Raw genomic sequence first — 21,487 nt, 5'->3', positions numbered from 1 at the left:
CATTTTCAAAGGCTTAGAACTGGAAACTAGCAACTTTAAAAATTCCCCCTTTTTAAAAGGTGAAAAATAATTGGAGAAAACAATCATTTGAAAGAAAACAAGCCTTCCCCATGGAAAGGCAAAACAGAGATTTAAACAGCTTTTTTCCTTAAATTTAATTAAGTTATACAAACTGGCCCAACGTAAAGTTCCCTAAAGACTAGATCATCCAAAGTTAGAGTAATTATAAATAAAGTACTTAAGTATTTCTAATCAAAGAACTGAATTATAGTAGCTCAGTACTTTGGAACAATTTAATTGAGACCCTTAATACTACTAAGAAGTAGTACTTTTTATAAATAAAGAGAACATGATTCATCTCTATTGCCCCCCCTTTAAAAATCCCAGCACTCTTTAAAGCCCATCTATGGAATACCACCATTCCAAATATAGCCCAGTGAACTGCTTGCTAGAGTAGCTGTTGTAGCAATAGACCTAAACTTCATTTTCACAGTGTTCGCAGGACTAAGTTTGCAGGGACTAAGACTTGGTCCCCTCCTCAAGGAACATCTAGTCTGGTAGATGAGTCAGACATGTGAATATATCAATCCAATATAGAGAGAATATACTGTATTGGAGGAAATGAATAAAGTACTACAGACTCAAAGAAAGCTGACAACCAAACTTACGCATAATAAATATATCTAGAGGCTTATCATATACTGGACATGATATACAAAGGCTATATTAAATTGGCAACCGCTAGTATTGGCATCCTCTGTGGGGCCAAGTATTAGCCCACAGACAATAAGAAAGTTAAGAAGAAAAAAGAGGAAATCTACTTTTTAAAAAAGTACAGGAGAATAGGGGTTTATTAGGCACAAGCAGACTGAGAGATAAGGAGGAAAAAATATTTTGAGGGAGTGGCCAAATGCCAAAAAACTATTATATTAGCAAATCAAATGGAATGAATTATTAAATACTAATAGATTTAAATTATTAGAATTCTATAATTTGTAAGTAGTAATTTTATTCTGTTCAAAGAAAACACCCTTGAAAACTAACTTTAGAACTACTAGATTTAGGTTCAATGAAGTTGAGCATTGCATGCACAGGTATTTCTGACATTTTCTAATTAAATCTTCTGCTGGATTAGTAAATTTAAATACACAGCTAAGGTTTCTGTAGATATTCTAAGCCTTTAAGGGCTCAACAGAAGTGGGTCTTAAACATGACAGGCTTGTGACTCTTCTATACCAGCTCTTAAAAATTCTACTGGCTCCAAAGACACCTTGATGAGGGAGAAAACTTCCAAAGTGACACTTCTAGTAATGTAAAGTCTGCAAAGAGTTAGTAATGAAGGTATCCCATGATTTAGTTGCACCTACCAGGTGGACACGTCCTTACAAAACAGTCAATCCCTATTTTTCTCAGATTTCATATTTGTGAATTTGCCTACTTGCTAAAATGTATTTGTTACCCCAAAATCAATACCCATGGCACTTCTGCAGTCATTTGCAACATATACAAAGCAATGAAAAATTTGAGTCATCTAACATTCACATTCTCAGCAAAGGTCAAAGTCAAACAAGGTGACACTTGTGCCTTCCTTCAACTCTCATACTATAAACAAGTGACATTTTTGCAGTATATTTATAGTGCCACATTTTTGCATTTTTGTGTTTGTTGGTGATTTCACTCTTTAAAATGGCCTCCAAAAACAGCACAATAAAGTTGTGATATGCCTTAAGGAGAAAATACACGTGTTAGATAAGCTTCATTCAGACATGAGTTACAGTGCTGCTGGCTGAGTTCAATGTTAATGGATCAAAAATATACATTAAATGAGCTATTTCTAAGCAGAAACACACATAAAACAAAGTTATATATTAATCAGTTGATGAAAATGTGACTAGAAGCTCACATACATGTGACCTAACCCTGTATTTTTTCTAGGAGCAATGTTCAATGTTTGGGGCAACTTTATAGAATATAACTACTGTGAATAATGAGAATTGCCTCTATTTACATTGGCTGCATTGAAGAATAAATTGGTAAGCAATAATCCTTTAGACTTCAACTTAAATTCCATTTCCTTAGAGAGCTTTTCCTCACCTCAAATAACTTGATAGACACCCTACAATAGGCCTATGTATCCCTTCATTTTAATTTCATTTATCAAAAACTTTATCTTACATTTATTTGTGCAATTAATGTCTGCCACCCCCATTATACTGTAAACTCTTTTAGGATACAGATGTCAACCTTGCAAACCACTGTAAACACAGCAGTAGCAAAGAAACTGGTATACAATAAATAGCAATAATTATTAAATACATGAATGAATAAATAACATTATCTAACAAGCTCAGGGAGGACCATACTGCTTGTACTCCTTATACACAAAAATGTACTTTTGCCAAATTAGGAAGGCAACTGCTAACATAATAAAGTATCACAAACTAAATTTTAACGCCTTATATGCTTATCAGCAACTGAATAAAACAGACATGTTTCTGTTTTGAAGACTCAGTAGCTTTAGTTGAAAACTCAGTAGCTTTAGTGTCCCACATTAATCACTAAAGAATATCTAGCTTTAGGGACTCTCAAGTTAATAGGTCAAACCCTTGATCTTGAGGCATGCTCTTATGAAACTTATCACTGTAATGGAGAAACTAAGCCTACCTATAATTATGCTAAGAGTTACTTCCAGAAATCCTCTTTTGTTACTTGGATGTAGCCTCTCTCTCTCTCTCCCCTCCCTCTCTCTCTCTCCCCTCCCTCTCTCTCTCTCTTTCTCTCTCTCTCAGCCCAACTCTGCAAGGAAAATCATTATCCTCCTCACTATGTAGAACATGACATCCAGGGGTGTCAGTCTCCCTGACAACATGGGACATGACTTCTAGAGACGAGTCAGACCCTGACACCATGGGGTCAACAACGCCTACCTGACCAAAGGGGGAAAAGAAATACAACAAAATAAAGTATCAGTGGCTAAGAGATTTCAAACGGAATTGAGAGGCTATTCTGGAGGTTACTCCTATGCAAGCTTTAGCTAGATACTGCTAACTGTCATGGTATGCCAAGCCCCAAACAACAGTATTTCTATAAATCCTAAAGAATGCCCATGGCTCTATCTGAGACTCTATAAAAGTTTCACTCACTAAGTTTATTTTTCAGAAACCTGAAACCTCCAGATGGTTCCCAGGCCAGACAGGCCCTGGAACCCAGAGTTACCAGTCTCTCCAAGAGCATCAACTGGTTGCATCCCCCTACTCCATGATGTCAATGCCCCTTTCCAACATGAAGAAGTTGGAACAGTAATTGCCCAAATGTCCTTAAAGACTGGGAGAAGGATCAAAGGAAAAGGAGTTGTAACAGAAAAGATGGGATTTAACAAACGAGTATGACTACTGAATCATTATATTGATATTTCTCTTTAGACTCCAGTGTCCTAGAGTAGCTAAAAGGAAAAACCTAGAACTGTGGAACTGTAACCCATACCATATTTGCAATCTGTTCTATAACCACTTTGTAATTTATCTCTTTTGTCTATGTGCTACATTTCATGTAAAAATGTTTTGTAAAAGCATTAAAAAAAAAATACCTGGCATTTTAAGCCACTGGTCCACACAGAGTCTTGCTGCTTCCGTGTCAGAATGTCCTCGAATAAATTCCAATTCTTGTAATCCATGAGCATGCTGAAAATCGACTTTTTCCTAAAGACATTTAAAAAAAATTTAACCTATGATTACTTACCTGGTTTCTTTGAGAGAAGATTTGATACAGAAAGATTCTGACAATCAGAAAATATTGATTACCCTTTAGCATCAGTATTCCACATCTAAAAACCTATTTCAAAATAAGGTTCATGCTATAAGATGCTGATTCCAATGTTATATTTGCACAAAGTTTGCTACAACCTATATATATGTCCATAGGTTCTTTAAGTAAGTACAGTTTAAGTAAATTATGATACATGCATTTGATGAAAGTCATTAGAAAGGCTAAACATATATATATATTTTTAAGTTTTCTAGCATTTCTCAACAACAGAATTTTACTCTGTGGCCACATATAGATGCTCAAAAATCATTTCCTGGCTGATCATCCCTAAACTAGCCATGCTTTCCCTCTGTAACAAGAATCTGAGGTACATCACGAAAGCTTTAACTATGTGGCCATTACCACTACCTGGGGAAAAAAGTCAGTATCTCTTGGGAAATCTGGAGCAAAGAAAAATAGTTTGCGAACAACTACTCTCTTAAAAAGATCCATAAACATGACATATTAAACATAGTTTTGGGAAATAATCTTCCTTAAAATTGAAACAGTGTTTCTGCCACAACAGAAATCATCCCCCCTTCCTTTCTGCATCTCTACACACTATATATTGGAAACTTATGTACTCCAGAAAAGCCATGCTCTTCTAATCCAATCCAGACTTATCATGGGTGGGATCTTTTGATTATGTTATTTCCATGGAGGTGAGGCCCCACCCATTCAAGATGGGTCTTAATTAGTTTACTGGAGTCCTTAAAAGAGCTTACAGAGAAAGAGTTCAGAGTTGATAGAGAGAGCAGACTCCTACACACACAGACATTTGAAGATGCTTGGAGAGCCAACACAGGAAGCCACTGTAATTGGAAGCTAAAACCATGCAACCCAGGAGCAAAGGATAAGGAAATGCCAGCCACGTGCCTTCCCATGTGACAGAGACATCCTAAGCATGACTGGTCTTTCTTAAGAGAAGGCATCTTCTTTTTGGTGCTTAATTTGGACATTTTTATGGCCCTAGAACTGTTAATCTGTAACTTAATAAATCTCCTTTGTAAAAGCCAATCCATTTCTGTTATATTGCATTCTGGCAGCTTTAGCAAACCAAAAAGTATAGAATTTAAACATACAATTAGAATATCATGCTCTAGTTTAACTAGAATTACATAATAAAGTCCCCAGTTAACCTACTTCTAAACTGAAATAAGATTAGTTTATTCTATAACAAATTAGAAGATATTAAAAGAGAGGCTATAGAAACATACAAATTTCCTTATAATTACTAAGGAATCAAAAATATGGGATGTCAAAATCATAAAACTGTAATACTTATCCTGATCTGGGAGGTCATCTCCAACTTTATATCTCTTCATAGATTAAAGCTCAAAGCCTATAAAAGTTAAGTGACTGGCTGAAGCCCAAACGGCTGTTGGCAGAGCCATGACTTGAATTTCCATTTCTAAAGTCAAGCTTTTTTTTTTATCCAGCATTTTAACATTCTACTTCTAACAGACGTGTCAGTATTGAGGGCATTTTTAAAATACTTTAATTTGGGTCCTTCTAAAGAAGTCAAGGAAGAGATTTCTATCATACAAGAGTCATTTTCCACACAACAAATCTTCTGCAATCCCTGCCTGAAATTTGTTCCTTTTAGTAATGGTTTTAATGTGGAGGGACTGGCTGTACTTTGAGAAAGTGATCTGGTTCTATTTGGTAGAAAATAATCCTTCAACTGTTTATATATACAAAGGCCCTGATAAACTCTTTCACTCTTGGGATAGACAGTCTTTGTAACCAGAAACCCATAATTGTTCATCTGCTTTGAGAAATTCCATGATCTTTAACTCACAGAAACAAAGTTCATTGACAAATTCTATATTTTTGTTCTTTTCCTATGTACATATGCAATTAGAATTCCACAAAATAAAAACAGATGTAAAAGGCTATCACAAATTACTACTAAATTGATGAGCTATCTAGGATACACACTAAACTTAAATTCAATTACACATTTTTAAATTAAAGGTTTAACAACTTTATAACAAAACAACTCATCAATAAAACACCAATTAAAAACAGTCACATACCCTGAACGCTCTATTCTTCTCTTCTTTCTGCTGTTTCTCCACTTCAACATGGCGGGCTAGACGAGCCAGAGTTAAAGCAACTTTATCCTTCTGATGGTCAATATAGTCTTTGCGCTTAACATTCTCCTATAATTTCAAGAACAATTTTCATTCCCTTTAACTACCAAAATTAGCTTGGTGGTAACATATACCCATTTATCAAATAGCTACTGTATTTAAAAAAAAACATTTCTTTCCATCATAAATTTTCTGAGAACCTGTTCTATATAATTTATATTTTTGTTTTATTTTGTAGTTAAATCACTTATCCACCAGCATCTTTGGTTTTAATGTTAGCTAAACTAACTGCTAAAACATTTATCATCTTTATTCACTTCATAATCATATGGATATAGTAAAGTTTGAGGGTGCTTTGCTTTAAGTCAAGGAGGTAATGTCATCAAGCCATACTTCCACACTCCAAAAGGTCTAAAAGTACAAACATCTTTGGCTCTGGGTTTTCAGCAATGCCTGGACAGGTGATACGTGAGAGAAATTATTGATTAAAAAGAAAAAAATATCACTCCTTAGCCAAACAGTCATATATGTACAACCCGAATTTTCTCTAAAATGTGATAGCTGCATCAGCTAAGCCACATGGGTGGTGTGATGCTGCCAAGAAGTAGAAAAAACTTACACAGGAGTAAGTATACACACACACACACACACACACACACACACATATGTGTATAAAAAAAGCAAAATTGGTGTTTTCAGTATAAGGCTACACATCTGCAGTTAAGAAATGCTCACAGAATCATTCTGGGAAGTAGTTCCAACTCACTTTCTCACCACTTGGCCAGCCTAAACCACTGCATCCCTGCTTATCCTTTTACAAGCCATAGGACAATGCAGATTATTTGAAATGGCAGCCACAAAAATCTATTCATTTGAACTATGATCCCTTATTAGAAGTAAATGTATCTCTTTTTCTGACTTAAAATTAGTAAATTAACTCCTTGGGAAAACGAAAAAGTGGTATCTCTTTATTTAAAACATATGTATTACCTTATCCTAAGATAGGAAATTCAGAATGTCTTAATTTTTTTTTTAATTTAAGAAAGTTAATAAGCTGAACAGAACGCTAGAACATGTTAGCATTCCTCACAAACAGAGAACATTTTTCAGATTTTAAGCTCTAGTTAAAGTCAACTCACTGGGGAGGTATACATAATATAAATCAGGGTTTATCAACAACAACAACAAAAAAAATCACAATTTTCCTTCATATGGTTGAAAGGAAGGCTGAAATTCCTAAACAGAAATGATACTTTAGATTTATCTGGAGACTATAAGCAGCAGAAAATTACAATAGCAAGATGCTATTTCAAGTTGCTACCCTTACAGCAAAGAAAAAAATATTTTTTTATTACTCAAACAGTGAATCATCTGTACAGTCAGGTGAGTGCCAAGGAAAGGAAATGGGATTTTTATTTTTTTTGTCTCTAAATGTAGTTTCTCAGGTGTCACAACAATGAATACACTGGAGACAGGAAGAAGACTATGTTCTGGATAAATTAAAGTAATCCTAACCCAGGAAGAGCTATCACTAAATTAATGGCTTCACTATCATTTCTTCCTAGGCCAGAACAAAATTGCATTCTTAATTTCTTCCACCAATGCATTAATACCAAATAGCTGAGTTGTAATTTAATGTGAAATCATAAAATCAAATTCGAGGACTGATCTTTTCAGGCTAGATCTGCCATCTCCCCCAAAGCCTACAGCTTGAATTAGCATTTAGATTGTTGGAGCTTTTCTAAGAAAGGTCAGGCTTCTAAATATGTAACATCTTGAGCTAGAACTGGAATTGGCTCTGACTCCATAGTAAGATTAATGGGTTTCAGGATCATCCTCCTTGAAGCTTTTACAATGGTCTCCCTAGACTAACTTCTATATAAAATAAATAGTAATATCAAAGAGTCCTAAGGGCTCTTCTGCCTTATTAGCAAACGATTAGCAAGAAAATGATATCCTCTGTAATTCTGGGGGAAAAGTTTGAGAAAACCTTAAGGAATTTATTGGAGGGAAGACAGTCATTTGCCTATATTTTAGATCACTCTCTGCATCTGTTTTTCTTGCATATCCACTCTCCTTCCACTCACGAAATTATGTAGGGTCTTAGCAGAATTAAAGTGAAAGCTGTAAAGTCAGAAAGGTTAAAAGGCAGATTCTGCTTCAGTCACTATGTAATTCTTATATTCTCAAGTATATATTTTTTTAATTTAAAACTTGAAGTAAAAACATATACAAAGTAAATTTTAGTTGTGTCCTAGAAGTGGCAGTCAGATGAGAGATTAAGGATACTGGTTAAACCTAAGTAGACATGTTCATGAATGTTAACTGTATATAAATGAAAATAAGCAACAATTCTTTTGTTCTGGAGAACAATGTTTATCTTTTAACGCAGGTACATTAGCTATAGCTAATCCAAGCCTGGAAATAAGGTGTTTCTTAGAGAGAAAAAGGAGAGGGCTTTCTTACACCATCTATCTAGTCTAGAGTAGCGGGATTTAGTAAATCAATACAATTATATAAATTTTTTTTTTTAAAAAAAGGAAAGACTGATAGAGTATTCTCTTATTTTGTCCAGTAAAGACATTTTTTTTTAATGAACTAAAATAATGGTCACCATCATTTCATTAGAGTAAGAACACAATCTCAGGCTAATATTTTAAGTTTTTCTTAATCTCTCATATTGCACAAATTCAACCTGGTCAAAAATTTGCAGAACTGTCTCTATTTTTCCTACAGACCAAAAACCACAACGAAAATCAGTTCAGATCATGAACTCACTATAAATCCTGATCATAAAAAATCACCAGGAGTCACATCCAACAGCACGCTCACTAAAATTTTCACCAAAGTAACTGGTGCTTTCATCTACTAATCAAGTTTAATGACTTAAAGATTCCCTGGAAACAGCTAAATTTTCAAGCATTGCTGTTGAAAGTGTGGCCTGCTATGTGAACCATGAAACAAAAGCAAAAAAAAATGTTAAATGGGCAAATTAATGGTAACATGGTACAAAATCCCACAAATCAATGAAGTTAGTCTGTTAAACTTATATTTCAATGTGGTTTGAAAAAAAAACACATATTTTTTAAGTGAAAATAACCCAATTTGCAGAAATACGTAAAATATATAATAAACATATATAATTGTAATGGATATGGTTTAAATTGCTATTTGCCCCTTTTTAAAATAAAAGTTTAATAGATATCCTTCATAAATATAATTGAAAAGTTTGTATCTAGAAGGAGCATTATCTATTAGTATATTGTACTTAACTTTCTAATATCAAGATATCAGTAAGTGTGTGTGTGTGTCTGTCTGTTTATCAATCAAGAATTACAAGTCAATTCAGTTCAACAGGCTTAATGGTTATTGGGAAAATATATTTACACAGGTTTGAAGCCAACACCATCATTACTGTACAATAAAAAGCATTTAGCAGAAACATAGTTACAAATTTGTGTTATTTTTCTTTAAATACATGTATGCCTTTCAAAAAGCATATTTAGTGATTGTGTATTTAGAAATACATTTAAAATATTAAATGTACATTTAGTCAAATTAAAAGTATGAAACAAAAAAAGATTAGCTTATTATTAGCTTGGAATTTAAGTATAGAAGCAAAATTCTTAATTTTCATAATTAATAAACCATTTCTCAACGTTTAATAAATTTGTTTAAAATAAAGCTAATTGTGTCCCAGAAAATGTGAATTTCTACCTAACTAGTTTCAGATGAATGCATACTTAAATTAGTTCACAGATGGGCTTTCCTTTAAAATTCATCTACAAGCAGCTATTTCTTGAACAAATCACTCTTAACCCTGAAATGTATTACAATTTAGGAAGTTAATGCCATATGTTTGACAACTCCCGTTTGGTGGTTAAGAACTGGCCTTGCTATTGAATGCAAGAAAACTATCTACAAACTATTTGTTTCATTTAAACACTTTTCTAAAAAGACCCCATGAAAATGTTTTCTTAAATATTAAACAAAGGCAAATCCTTCGCTTTGCTCTTAGCACATCTGTTCACCTAAAAGCTGAACTTGTAGCTGATTTGCAGAAGTCACTTCTTATTGCAATAAACAGCTAAATCAGTTTTTAAAAAGTATTTGCCAAGATTAACTCAAAGGAAATGTAGAATTAAAGGAGCAATTGTTTTCGCAAAGCAATTTCTAGAAACACAAAATTGAAAAGAAGGGTTTCACAGGATAACCTGGGTTTTTTTCATGATAGCTTATAGCATTGTATCAGATAATGGTTTTTTTTATGATAAACAAATATCTTGCATTTTTAAATCATGATTACCAATCTCTAAAAACCACTTTAGTTACTGAGTAACATGAAACTATTGAAATCTGTATTTGACAAAATTACATTTTGATGAAAATATGAATAGTTACTAGACCTCTCTATGAAATGGAAATCTTCCCCATACATCACACAGCCTGTTGTGTGTGATATAAGCTAAGAGAAAGCACTCTGTAGTTATTACCCAGAGAAATAACATCACACAACCCAGTTTCCTATATGACTCACCAAAAACACGTTATGACTACTGGAAAATCAATAATAAAGGAAGATGAAATTTGCAAGGGGGAAAGGTAGGGTGGTGAAGGACAGATGGGGAACACACAGAATAGGAGGTAGAGGTTAACTTGTTTGTTACATCTCCCTGGATGTCAACTGGAGCTAATTAGCCAAAGGGGCATCAATTGGAGAATGAGAATTTCTTCCATCATCTTTATCTCTAGGTAGGGATCTCAAGTTCAAAGAAAGCTCAAATGAGCAATCAACTATAAAAGTCAGATGAATTAATGTGATGAACCATCATAACAACTATATGACTAGTGCACGTAGCTTGCAAAGAATTCCTGAAACTGCCTTACTTCATACAAACTCAATTTCAAAGTCTGCTTATGGCACATTCTAAAGCTTTGGTCTGTAGCTTGGTCTGAAGTCTGCACCTCCAGAAGTTCTGTTTACTTGAAGTCCCTTCTACCCAACTTATAACTCAAACCATATCCCAAATGTTATTTTGAAAAGCAACAAGTTTTTTTCAAGAATTTTATATTCAAATACATCTAGAGCAGAAGAGATAAACACATCAAAGCAGAACAATATTTATTTACCATCTCTAGGAGCAAAGCTCTGGAACCAGGAGACCCTCTTACTGTACAAAGCAATCTCCTTCATATTCCCAACTGGTTATTGTTTACAAATATAAGATACACAAAACATATGCTTTAAATGAACAAATTTTAAAACATACATACAAACAGACCTCATTCTGTAAAGTAGTTTATGTAGTTAAAAAGGCTAGTATCACCAAATCTCTTATACTAAGATTTCTCCTGTGTTGCCTTTTGGGTAATACCTATTTTTTTATAAAAATCCCCTGCTAGGAAGAACGACTGATCCTCAGTATGGGACCCAAAAAAAGAAAGAAAAATCTTAAGCGACTTTCGAACTTGATAGAATTTTTAAATATTTCTGATTATGAAGTTGTGACAAAGCAAAACAGGAATTACAATTTTTTAACCCTGAGTGCCACTGCTCTGCCTCTGGCACAGAAAGAAAAAGAATGAACCACAGAGAGAAGAGAAAAAAAATCAAAGCAGCAACAGCAAGAAAAGAAACTCAAACCAGAGAAAATACAAACAGGAAGTCAACAAAATTTATTTCACATGCTGCTAGAGATCCCACTGGAACAAGGCTCACAGTTCATTCTTCAATATACCTCCATACTCCAATGAAGTAACATTTTTAGAAATACCTTCTTTGCCCAAAGTTCACCATTTAAGTTAACACACAGGGAAATTACCCACATATAGCTACACTGAGTACACTTTGCCATAAGCTGGTTCTGAAATATTCAACTATATACCCATAAGAGAATGCCACATTTTACTTCAATGGCATCACCCTGCCAGACTAACTATCCAATGCCTCAGTCATTTGTCATTGCTTGAGCTGCCCCTGGGGTTTGAGGTGCAATCTTGAGAGCCTTCCTTGGGTTTAGTTCAGGGAATAGGAATAAATTTTTCTAGATGTCCATTGTGGGCTATGGCACAAATCAACCTTTAGAACTAATTCTATAACCTTACAAGTAATGGTTATACAAACTTAGTACACTTTGAATATGCAGGAACCAGTACATTTTCACAGGGAATTAATCCCTACTTCAGCTTTATCTTCTCTAATTCTGTTTCCATAAAGACCACTCCTTACAATTCTGGAACCAGTCACACCTCATGAGGTTCTCTATGCCTTTGGACATACTAATTTCTCTACCTGAATACCTGGCTGCTGTTTCTCAACCAGATCAACTAACTCTTCCCAAATCACCCTCTAATACTCAATTCAAACACTCAAAAAGTTTCCCTTATTCTTCTAGACGGCCCTTTTTATTCTAACTTCACCACACGCATTCCTCTAACTAGAACAGTAATTGACACTGTATTGTCATTTCTTCTCCTAAAGGAATATACTTTTTCTTATTAACCCCCAGTATTCTCAGACTTTCTAAGTGCCTACCTATATAGGTATTGAAAAAGATATTTGACAGATGAAAGAACTATTGTTTCCAACACAGTTACAAAACAACATCATCCATCAAAAACTGTATGCACATACATACCAACCCATCCTAGCTCTTCGTTCTACATTATTTTTATTTTCTTACTGTTTATTATGAATATTTCTTAGCTTGCACTTGAGAAACAAGACTATTTTACTTTAAATAAATATTTCAATGACAATTTTTTGCTAGGCTTGTAATATTGCTTAATGGTTCAGCTGTAAAAAAAATTGTAAAAAGGGGGAACATGACCTGATGGCATAAAATCAACTATTATATGCTATCAAACACATTTTTAAAAGTATGTATCTGCATCTATATCCAATATATAATAAACCTACAAATGTGAATGGAACTACACAGATACTAAAAAGAAATCTATATTGGGCTTTAGAGTGTTCAAAGTACTTCCGGGTATTATCTCATTTGAGATAAAAATGAGTCTCATTCTGAGACTCAGAGAAAAAGAGATTTGATAATATTCAGATCAAGGTCTTTGGAATTCAAGTCCTATTTGCCTTGCAACATTCTACCTCCCCCCCAATTAAGCTAGTATCTTCAAGATGCCAATAAAATGCAATTTTCAAAGGGTAAATTGGAAACAAAATGAATGTAAAAGCATAAAAGGTAAAATAAACAAGAAAACAAGCAATAAGAACTATGATTAAAATGATGAGTGCTGAAAATGAATGTAACACAAAAAGCCATACATGAAATAAAAGCCAATGATCATGAATCAAGAGTAATCTTAGCCCCGCATAATAAAAACTCAGTGGAATAACTAAGAAGATTATGACTCCTGATCTAACAATGAATATAACTGGAATTAGTGTAAGACATCAAGTACAAAGGGATGAGGTTACAGTCATAAACACAAAGTTCAGGGATAAAAAAGATTAGTGTATGTCAAAACAGTGGTAAGGCTTTAGTGCGGCCTTGAAAACACATGGAGGCAGCTTCATACAATGTTGAATTGGGACTCTGAAGGCTTGAGTAATTGCACAATGTTTTTAAGTTTCATTTCCTCACTTGAGGAACGAGCAATATGAGAGTGATCCACCTCAAAAGTGCCTTGCAACTAGTACAGAGCTAGGCTCTCGCTTCTACCTCTATCCCATGTAGGAAGAAGACAATTAGACACAAAATTCTCAAGTGCTTCCAAACAATGGTCAGATTTTTTGGCAAAAGTGAAAAATAAAAAAATGTATTAAAAAAACAGATGGCTGTTAAAAGCAACTAAACAAAGACCAAAACACAAAGCCAACTGTGCTAAGAATCTAAATGAGACTACTTACATATTATAATTATATTCTACCCAAAGTAGAAAGGAATGGGCTACACATCTAATAGCAAGAAATGTATTGTAGTTAAAATGGGGGCGGGCCACAGTGGCTCAGTGGCAGAGTTCTTGCCTGCCATGCAGGAGACCCGGGTTCAATTCCTGGTGCCTGATCATGCAAAAAAAAAAAACACGTTAAAATGGAATTGAAAACTTGAAACAATAATTAGTGACTTGGGGAAATGCTTTAATCCATCATCCACATCAAAATTAAAAGAGGTATAAAGGGATCACAAATATAATAGCTAAATAACACGTTACTCTATTATAAATCAAGGTACTATGAAATAAAGCCATTACAGATAAAAGTGAGTTAACAAGATCCAACACTTAAAACCCAATACTGTGAAAGAGCCACTCTAATGAGTAAGGAAAGAAAACAGAAAGCACATGCAAGTCATAAAAAGACAACTACCCACAGAACTCATAAGACACAGTAACACTCGAAGCATTTAAAACCAAAGTAGAATTTTTTTAAATATCACCAAATATAAAATACTTTCATTTCTACTAAGGATTATACTCAAGAATATGAGAAAATTCAATATGTAAAGATATCTCCAAAGTCCTAAAAGAGAGTACAGACAACCTGAAAACTCCTGTTGAACACCTGACAAGGCATTAGATAATCCAAGAAGCCATTTGAAAGTTATCCTAACAAAATCAGTAAAACCCTTTAAGACCTAGAGAAAATCAGTTAGCTTTAAGAAAAACTATATAAGGGCTGTACAATAAGTCCATGGTGATGGGCTTAAAATTTTCATAAGATGGATTTGATCATAAACTATATCATAATACATTTGTGTGAAGAATATATAGAAATGGGAATATAATACTACCATTAACAAGAAGGCATTCTTGTTTAATCTTAAAACTGATGAAAGTTCAACAGCCAAGGAATATAATTCAATAGACCAGACAAGCTACATTTTTTTAAAAAGAGGACATTATGAGGGAAACTAGAAAAATCTTTTACAATAATGCTGAAGACATGGTATTTAAATATACAAATATAAAGCCACATCAAAAATACAAAGCCTGGCTAGTATATACTGGGAGAATAAAAAATATAACCTACATTAAACAGATTAAGGGAAGACCAGACATATAAAGAGGTGCTTTATAAAGGTGAAGAAAGATCAAAATATTAAGAGTAAACCAACTGATATGCTAACATCAGAAGGACATGGCTGGACTATGAATACCTCTAGACATATCCCAGAGGACCCAAACATAATCTTCAGTAATAAGATATCTCAATAGTATCAAATACTATAATAAAAAAGTTTTCAATACTATATAGTCAAGAAAACATAAAAGTACAAAAATATCCCCACTAATTAATAACAGAAAAAGGATTTAATAAAGAAATATTCTCATCATTTATCTAGGAAAGGAAATTTCATAAACAAACATTTTAATAGTTTACAACATCCATTACATATGGAAAAATAACTAAAAGGTTTGCCTTCAATATAGTGATCAAGACCAGTATACTGAAAACTTCCACGTGTACATTTTAAGTGGAACATGAAGAACTAAGATAGGTTTGTACATCCACTAGTCAAAAGAAAAAAACAAATAGAATGGATCTAACCAACCAAGTGGCATGAATAAGATGTATTACAGATGTGATGGTTAATGGATGAGCTACTATCCTCAGTACAGACTGATAAATTTCAAAAGACAAAGGAACCTAAATAGTGCAAGTCTAGGGGCAAAATATACCTCACATTAAAAAAAAAAAGTTTTTGGTTATTGCAATCTTTAAACTATCTGTACAAAGATCTAATCCATAATTTCAAATCAGAATCCTAAAGTCAATATGTACTAAAAAATAATTGTGTGATTTAACTCATTCTTATTAGTTCAGCCATATTAGTATCCAATTTTACAGCTAAAAGGGATTCTGGAGTATATCTATTCCAACCTCCTTGTTTACAGTACCTGAGAGGTTATCCTGGATGTATCGGGCCCTTAAGAAGGACATTTTCAATCAGGTCACTTAGGTATCATATCATTCAATAAATTATTAGAGTAGTACTAATGTAGTGTACTAAATACTATCCAAGTAGCCTGAAAGAATTCACGCTCTCCTCAAATGTCATTTTGAGAGCTAAGAAATAAATGGAATTAAATACCATTAAAGAAGCTGCTACACAGTTAAAAAGGGAAAAAAAAGTTTAAATGCAATTTTACAGACAAGGAAGCTTCCACAGTCTTAAAAAAGATAAACGTGTCAGCAAATTCACTGCTTTTCTCTACTGTCCTTGCTTCTTCTTACCAAGTAATCACATCTACTTATTAAATTTAGGTTGTGTTACCATGGCTAAGAACAAGGTTAGATATGAGACAAGTGACAATCAGAAAAGCTAAAGCATAGAGGTAAAAACAAAGCTACTGTAATGCTCAGAAAACTGGACCAATAACTAAAAACTACCATGAAGTTAATTAAATAAGGGAGGGATACTCTGCAACCTTCTGAAATGGTTCAACAGTGCCATAAGGAAAACAAACATTCAGAAGGAGAGTACATTTAGTGCAATTGTACAAATGAAGATAATAAAATACAAACAATTAAGATATTGTACACAATTCACATAAATACCACCAGCAACATATGCAGGACATCAAAATGTTAAGTTTTAAACAGAAGTATGAAATTTAAAAAGGCACTTTATATAACAATTAATGGAAACAGCATTTCTCTGTACATAGTAAAACATTATATTGTCTCCATATACATTTTACGTCAAGAAATAACACTGAAGAAAAAGGATCATTAAATGCATTCCGTTTGAGAACACCAAGTCATTAAATTTTCAACTATTCTAAGGTCTCCTCCAGTACCTAGAGGTATCTGAACATCAGAGGATGGCCTAATGTAGAATTTTGTTGTAGACTCGGCACACGGCAGACACAGTATGAATATTTTCTTAACTAATTAAGAGTTCATACCCTGGTCTATTGGGGTTGTCTCCCTAGACCAGGTCCCAGTTTTTAGTTTTATAACACATACATCATTCAAGTATGCCAGAGAAAGATTTAAAAATAAAAATAAACAGAGTTGGGATATTGTTTCTTTCTGCAGCCGAGAAATGACTTTTAATCTATATCTAAAATCTATTTTCATTCTCATGTGGTCTGTTCCCGTCCCCACTCAACTGCTAAATCCGTTAGAAAGTTATTTACTTGTTCAACAATTTGGTGATTTCTCAGTACCTTTACTTTCAGGGAAACTAAATTCTCTGGAGCTGCTTGGGCATATCAATTGGAGAATGGTAAGCAATGTTACGTATTATTTAACTCACTAAGCAATTTTTTTTTAACTGAACAACATAAATGTCCTAAGAAGAAAAAAGAAGAGTGATACAGTCTGACATATATTTAATAAAAGAGCATGGGAAGAACTGCCAAAGCAGTGCCAATATAAAAGGCATATGAGACTCTAACTAGCATAGTATACATCGTGGAGCTACATAGATCCATGTGTGTTTCCTTAGATCCTTGCTTCTTTTTAGGTAGTGAATCAAATGCTCTTCTAGTGTTCAATTTCAAAGTTTCTAGAGCACTGGTATGGACCCAAAACAATAAAACTTCATCAAAAATACAGAAAAATAAAATAACTGTTAATTTTAGGTATGACTTGGCTAAGTTTGCAAGATGATATCCTCCATCAAGATTGTAATTTGGGCTTAATCTACAAATAGGACAGAAGTTATCAAAACAGTACCCTGAAATTATCTGACAAAATAACTTCTCCTAAGTAGGGAAATCTGAGTTTTCAACTTCTATAGCACAAATAGGAAAAGGAACAAAAGTAAATTAAAAGGGTATTAAATACGGTTATAGTTAAGGAGGGGGAATTAGTTTCCAATAAAACTTTAAAAAGCAGAGTACCAGGAAGATGCCATTCACTGTTGTGCGAGAACTACAGCAAGAAACTAAAATCACATAAACCAGTGCTATAACCCCTAATAATAGACCCAAAATATCTTGATCAAGCAGATGAAAGAAATGCAGATGTGCCAAACCAAGAAATTACAAAATAAAAGTTCAATAAACTTTTGTTTTGGCTGCCAAGCAAACAATACTAGGTGATGTAGTCAGAGCCCTCAAACTTGACATTCAATTCCTGAAGTCATGCTGTGAAGACAAGGATGTAAGATCTGATATACCATTAGTCACTGCTTTGAGATTAAAGAGAAGATACTGTGGAACATATTACTGAGGTATCTGCTGCCAGTTCCAGTATGGTAGAGAACTAGTATCCGGCCCAAAAGGGATCAAAATGATAAGTCATCTCATTGGTAAAAGTGTGACTAGGTTAAGGGGCCAATTAACCAAGAACATGTCAATGAAGTCTGGAGTTCAGTCTTATAAGAAATACCATCATTTGAATAGAAACCCAGAAACACAACTGTGTGGCTTGTTCTCTTAACTACAACATTCACAGTTATGCTCTACATTTTATGAATTTCTCAACAACATCTAGATGGCACCTCTCTTTAGTAAAAGAGGACCAGATTGTCAGGCATGTTTGGAATTCTTGCTCTTTCAGAGTTCAGATTTACATGCCTGGATGGTGTGAATAACATGCTTTCTTTCTTTCTTTCTTTCTTTCTTTCTTTCTTTATTTATTTATTTATTTACTGCCAGGGCAATAATGTACATTTTTTTTGTTTGGTTTTGTTTTTTCTTGTTTTTTAAATTTAGATTGTGGTAAATTACCAAGCTCAAAGAGTTAACTGTTTAGAAGGTAGGTTTGTTTAAGAAGGCCAGCTTGGTGAAAGGCCCAAGTTATTACACTGAGAGACTACATGTGAGGGTCTCACAGATTGTTGATACATGAAAGTTTGATGGGTCAAAGACCATTAGGATTGATGACAACAATGAATTTTCTCACATGTAGCTTTATGTGTAGTACTGGTATTGTGACCCTCAGAGCATTGATGGGGATAGTTATTGTGAAAATCTCTGCAGCGATGTTACGGGTAGTAAGTTCTTTTTCCAGCTGGTGTCCACAGTAGAACTGTAACATCTAGCCATCATACTGGAAGCAAACTGGATCTGGCAAAATTTGATTTGAATTCCAGTTCTTGTCATACAGATTCATGGTTGATTCTGAAGTCTCATAGAGCTTGAGAGCAGAATCGACTCTTAGTGAGTTGATTATCCTAACATAAACAGATTGAAACAGATTCATCTAGTCAAAACTGTTAAGCTGAAGCCAGAAGAAGGAGCTACAGGTGACCTAAAAATGAAGGATCTGCCTCTGCTCTAGTAAACAGAGATCTAGTAGTGATAGTCATTTCTAGATACTAAACCTGCTAGTCCTCAGTTCACCAATAACATTTTCCTGAGGAACAAATCTATATATTGTTCTTTAATCACAAGAGGATTCAGATTTCAGAGTTTCCGCCTCTGGACTTATTCTGGACAAGAAATAATGGACAAACCTTTGCTCAACCTTTCTCAGACAAAAGTCTCCATGCTCACTTGGCCAACAAAGCATGAGCCTCTTTATTATATACTTTATTTCAAAAGTCTAGAATTCAAATGTCAGCTGTGATTATTCCAGATATGCATTCAATTTTTGAGATGACCTCCTACTTGTAGAACTGTCTGAATGGGGATGAGCAAGCAAAATAGTTAAACTCTTCAATGGCTAACCTGCTGAACATCAACAGATGATTAATTCTTGTACCCATGGCGTTCTGGGGACACTCCCTTTTTTCTATACCTATAGGGGTGGTTTCGGGGTTTGTACCAATCCCCTTTGGAATATCCCCTTTTGTGATAATGTGTTTTCTGGTCATGACTATAAAAGTATCGATGCTGGTTAGAATATCTGTTGTGCTCTTTATAGTCATTTTCTTTTATACTGCTTTCTTCTGAAACAACAGCATTCACATCTTGTCCAAAGAGGGATGTACCATCAAAGGGCAAGTGTAAGATCTTCTCCTGTGTTTTCTTATTGAGAGATGTAAGTCGGAGCCAGGCTTGCCGTCTGTAGTCTACTGCCATGGCCATAACTCTAACTACAGAGTCCATTATATCCCTAGTAGTACAAAGCTGCCAAAGGCCTGCATCCATGCCATCAGAAATTATACATCTCGCTTTTCCACGGTCAAACTCTGGATCATGAACCAGATCTTCCATGTCTTCCCAGAGTTTACGCTGATACTGAGTCATATAAGCCATATAGCTAGCAGCTCGGGCTGCAATGGAAGCAGCATGGTAGAACCTACAACCCATGACCTCCATTTCTTTCGAGGTAGAATCTAGAGGGGATGCTGTGTTTCCTCTTTTGCTGTGCTCTAAGGCTTCTACAATGGGGCCCTCAGCTGGTGGATTTGGTTGGAAAGGAGAGGTGTCCTTAGCAACAGGATATACCCTGTGCCCCATGAAAGAAGAAGGATGGCAATCAGCAGGGTCTTTAAAAACCTCAGTGGTGGCAATTCTCAAAAGAGGATGCAATGGAGGAACCAAACGTTTCTTAGAGGTCCCACAATCAGGCTTCCCTTCACATGATTCTGTCTCTGGTTGTAACGTTACCCTCTTTATGACACCTCTTTGTTCCATTCTCTTCAAAAGACCTGTGAAACTAGACTGGCTGTAGTCAGTTGGCTGGCCTTTGCCACTGGCTGAGGGAGATTTGCAGTCAGACTCTTCTTCAACTGTGGATAAATTTTCCTCCTTAGAGGTAGAGATGTCCCAAGGAACTGAGGAGTTCTCACTTGGCCTAGAATGATGAAATCTAAAACAGCTCCTGGACTGTAGATCACGTATCACTCGGGACATCTCAGCCACTTGTGTCTGGAGATAGAGTATGGCATCCTGTCCATGCCATGAAGCTGATGGAGACTCTATACGTAAATCTTCCTTGACCTCCGAAGAGGCCAAAGATTCTTGGGGGACCAGAAGTAGAGATGAAGGCAGAGTCTGATTATTCTGTGATGAATTACGTGTCTCTGTCTCAGAGATTATAATATCTGAATTATTTTGAACATTTTTCTGGTTCTCCAATGGGTTCTCAACAGAGGAAGACTGAGAAACTATCCTTTGTGGACTGCTGGAGCAACTCCCAGAGGAGGAGCTACTATCTCCAATGGGAAGAGGAGCACTGCAGTTAGAGCACATTTCTGGGCGATGATTCTCAGAGGATGGCACCTTAGACTCAGGCATTCTCTGGGTTATCCACATGAATAAGAAAACCAAGGAAGAAAAAAAATATGCTTTTAATATATTAACTTTCAAGTGGAGAGATGCATGTCCAGTAAGCAGATTTCAATTTCTTAAATATTATAATTAATAACGAAAGATGCAATCCACTACAGGTTAGCAGGGGGATCACAGAAGTCAAATCAACAAGCCTCACTACCCTTAAAGGTCCAATGGCAACTATTATAATTAATTATGAAAAAGGAGACAGTAAAAATATGCCCAGTTCAAGTGGTGCCATCCTGGCCTGCTGCTTGGTCCTGTGCTGGGATAACAAGAGGTGGCAAAATCAGTGGAGACAACAATTAAGAAGAAAAATCCCATTCAACATATGTAAGTCAGCAAATGGAAACCAATGATGGCAGAGAGAACTTGGGAAAAGTTCCACACAGAGAAAAAAATTTAGCTTCCCCACTGCCAGGTCACTTTAAGACCCTTTAAAAATG

At 34.9% G+C, this 21,487-nt stretch overlaps 1 protein-coding gene across 7 annotated transcripts in view; it reads right to left on the bottom strand.

Moving 5' to 3' along the window:
- Positions 1 to 21,487, bottom strand: part of ZNF451 (zinc finger protein 451) — a 142,552-nt gene that overhangs the window by 111,823 nt on the left and 9,242 nt on the right. For 6 of the 7 annotated variants that reach the window (XM_077162156.1, XM_077162155.1, XM_077162157.1 and 3 more), the window contains exons 4-5: positions 5,844 to 5,969; positions 3,587 to 3,698 (exon numbers count right to left, since the gene is read on the bottom strand). In XM_077162156.1, coding sequence (XP_077018271.1) covers positions 3,587 to 3,698; positions 5,844 to 5,969 — 238 coding nt within the window. Of the gene's footprint in view, positions 1 to 3,586; positions 3,699 to 5,843; positions 5,970 to 15,157; positions 21,009 to 21,487 lie in introns of those variants that run through there. The other variant, XM_077162159.1, reaches the window with a different exon arrangement.

The sequence above is a fragment of the Tamandua tetradactyla genome, chromosome 5, assembly GCF_023851605.1.
Source record: "Tamandua tetradactyla isolate mTamTet1 chromosome 5, mTamTet1.pri, whole genome shotgun sequence".
NCBI lineage: Eukaryota > Metazoa > Chordata > Mammalia > Pilosa > Myrmecophagidae > Tamandua > Tamandua tetradactyla.
This window is presented reverse-complemented; position numbering and strand designations above follow the sequence as displayed.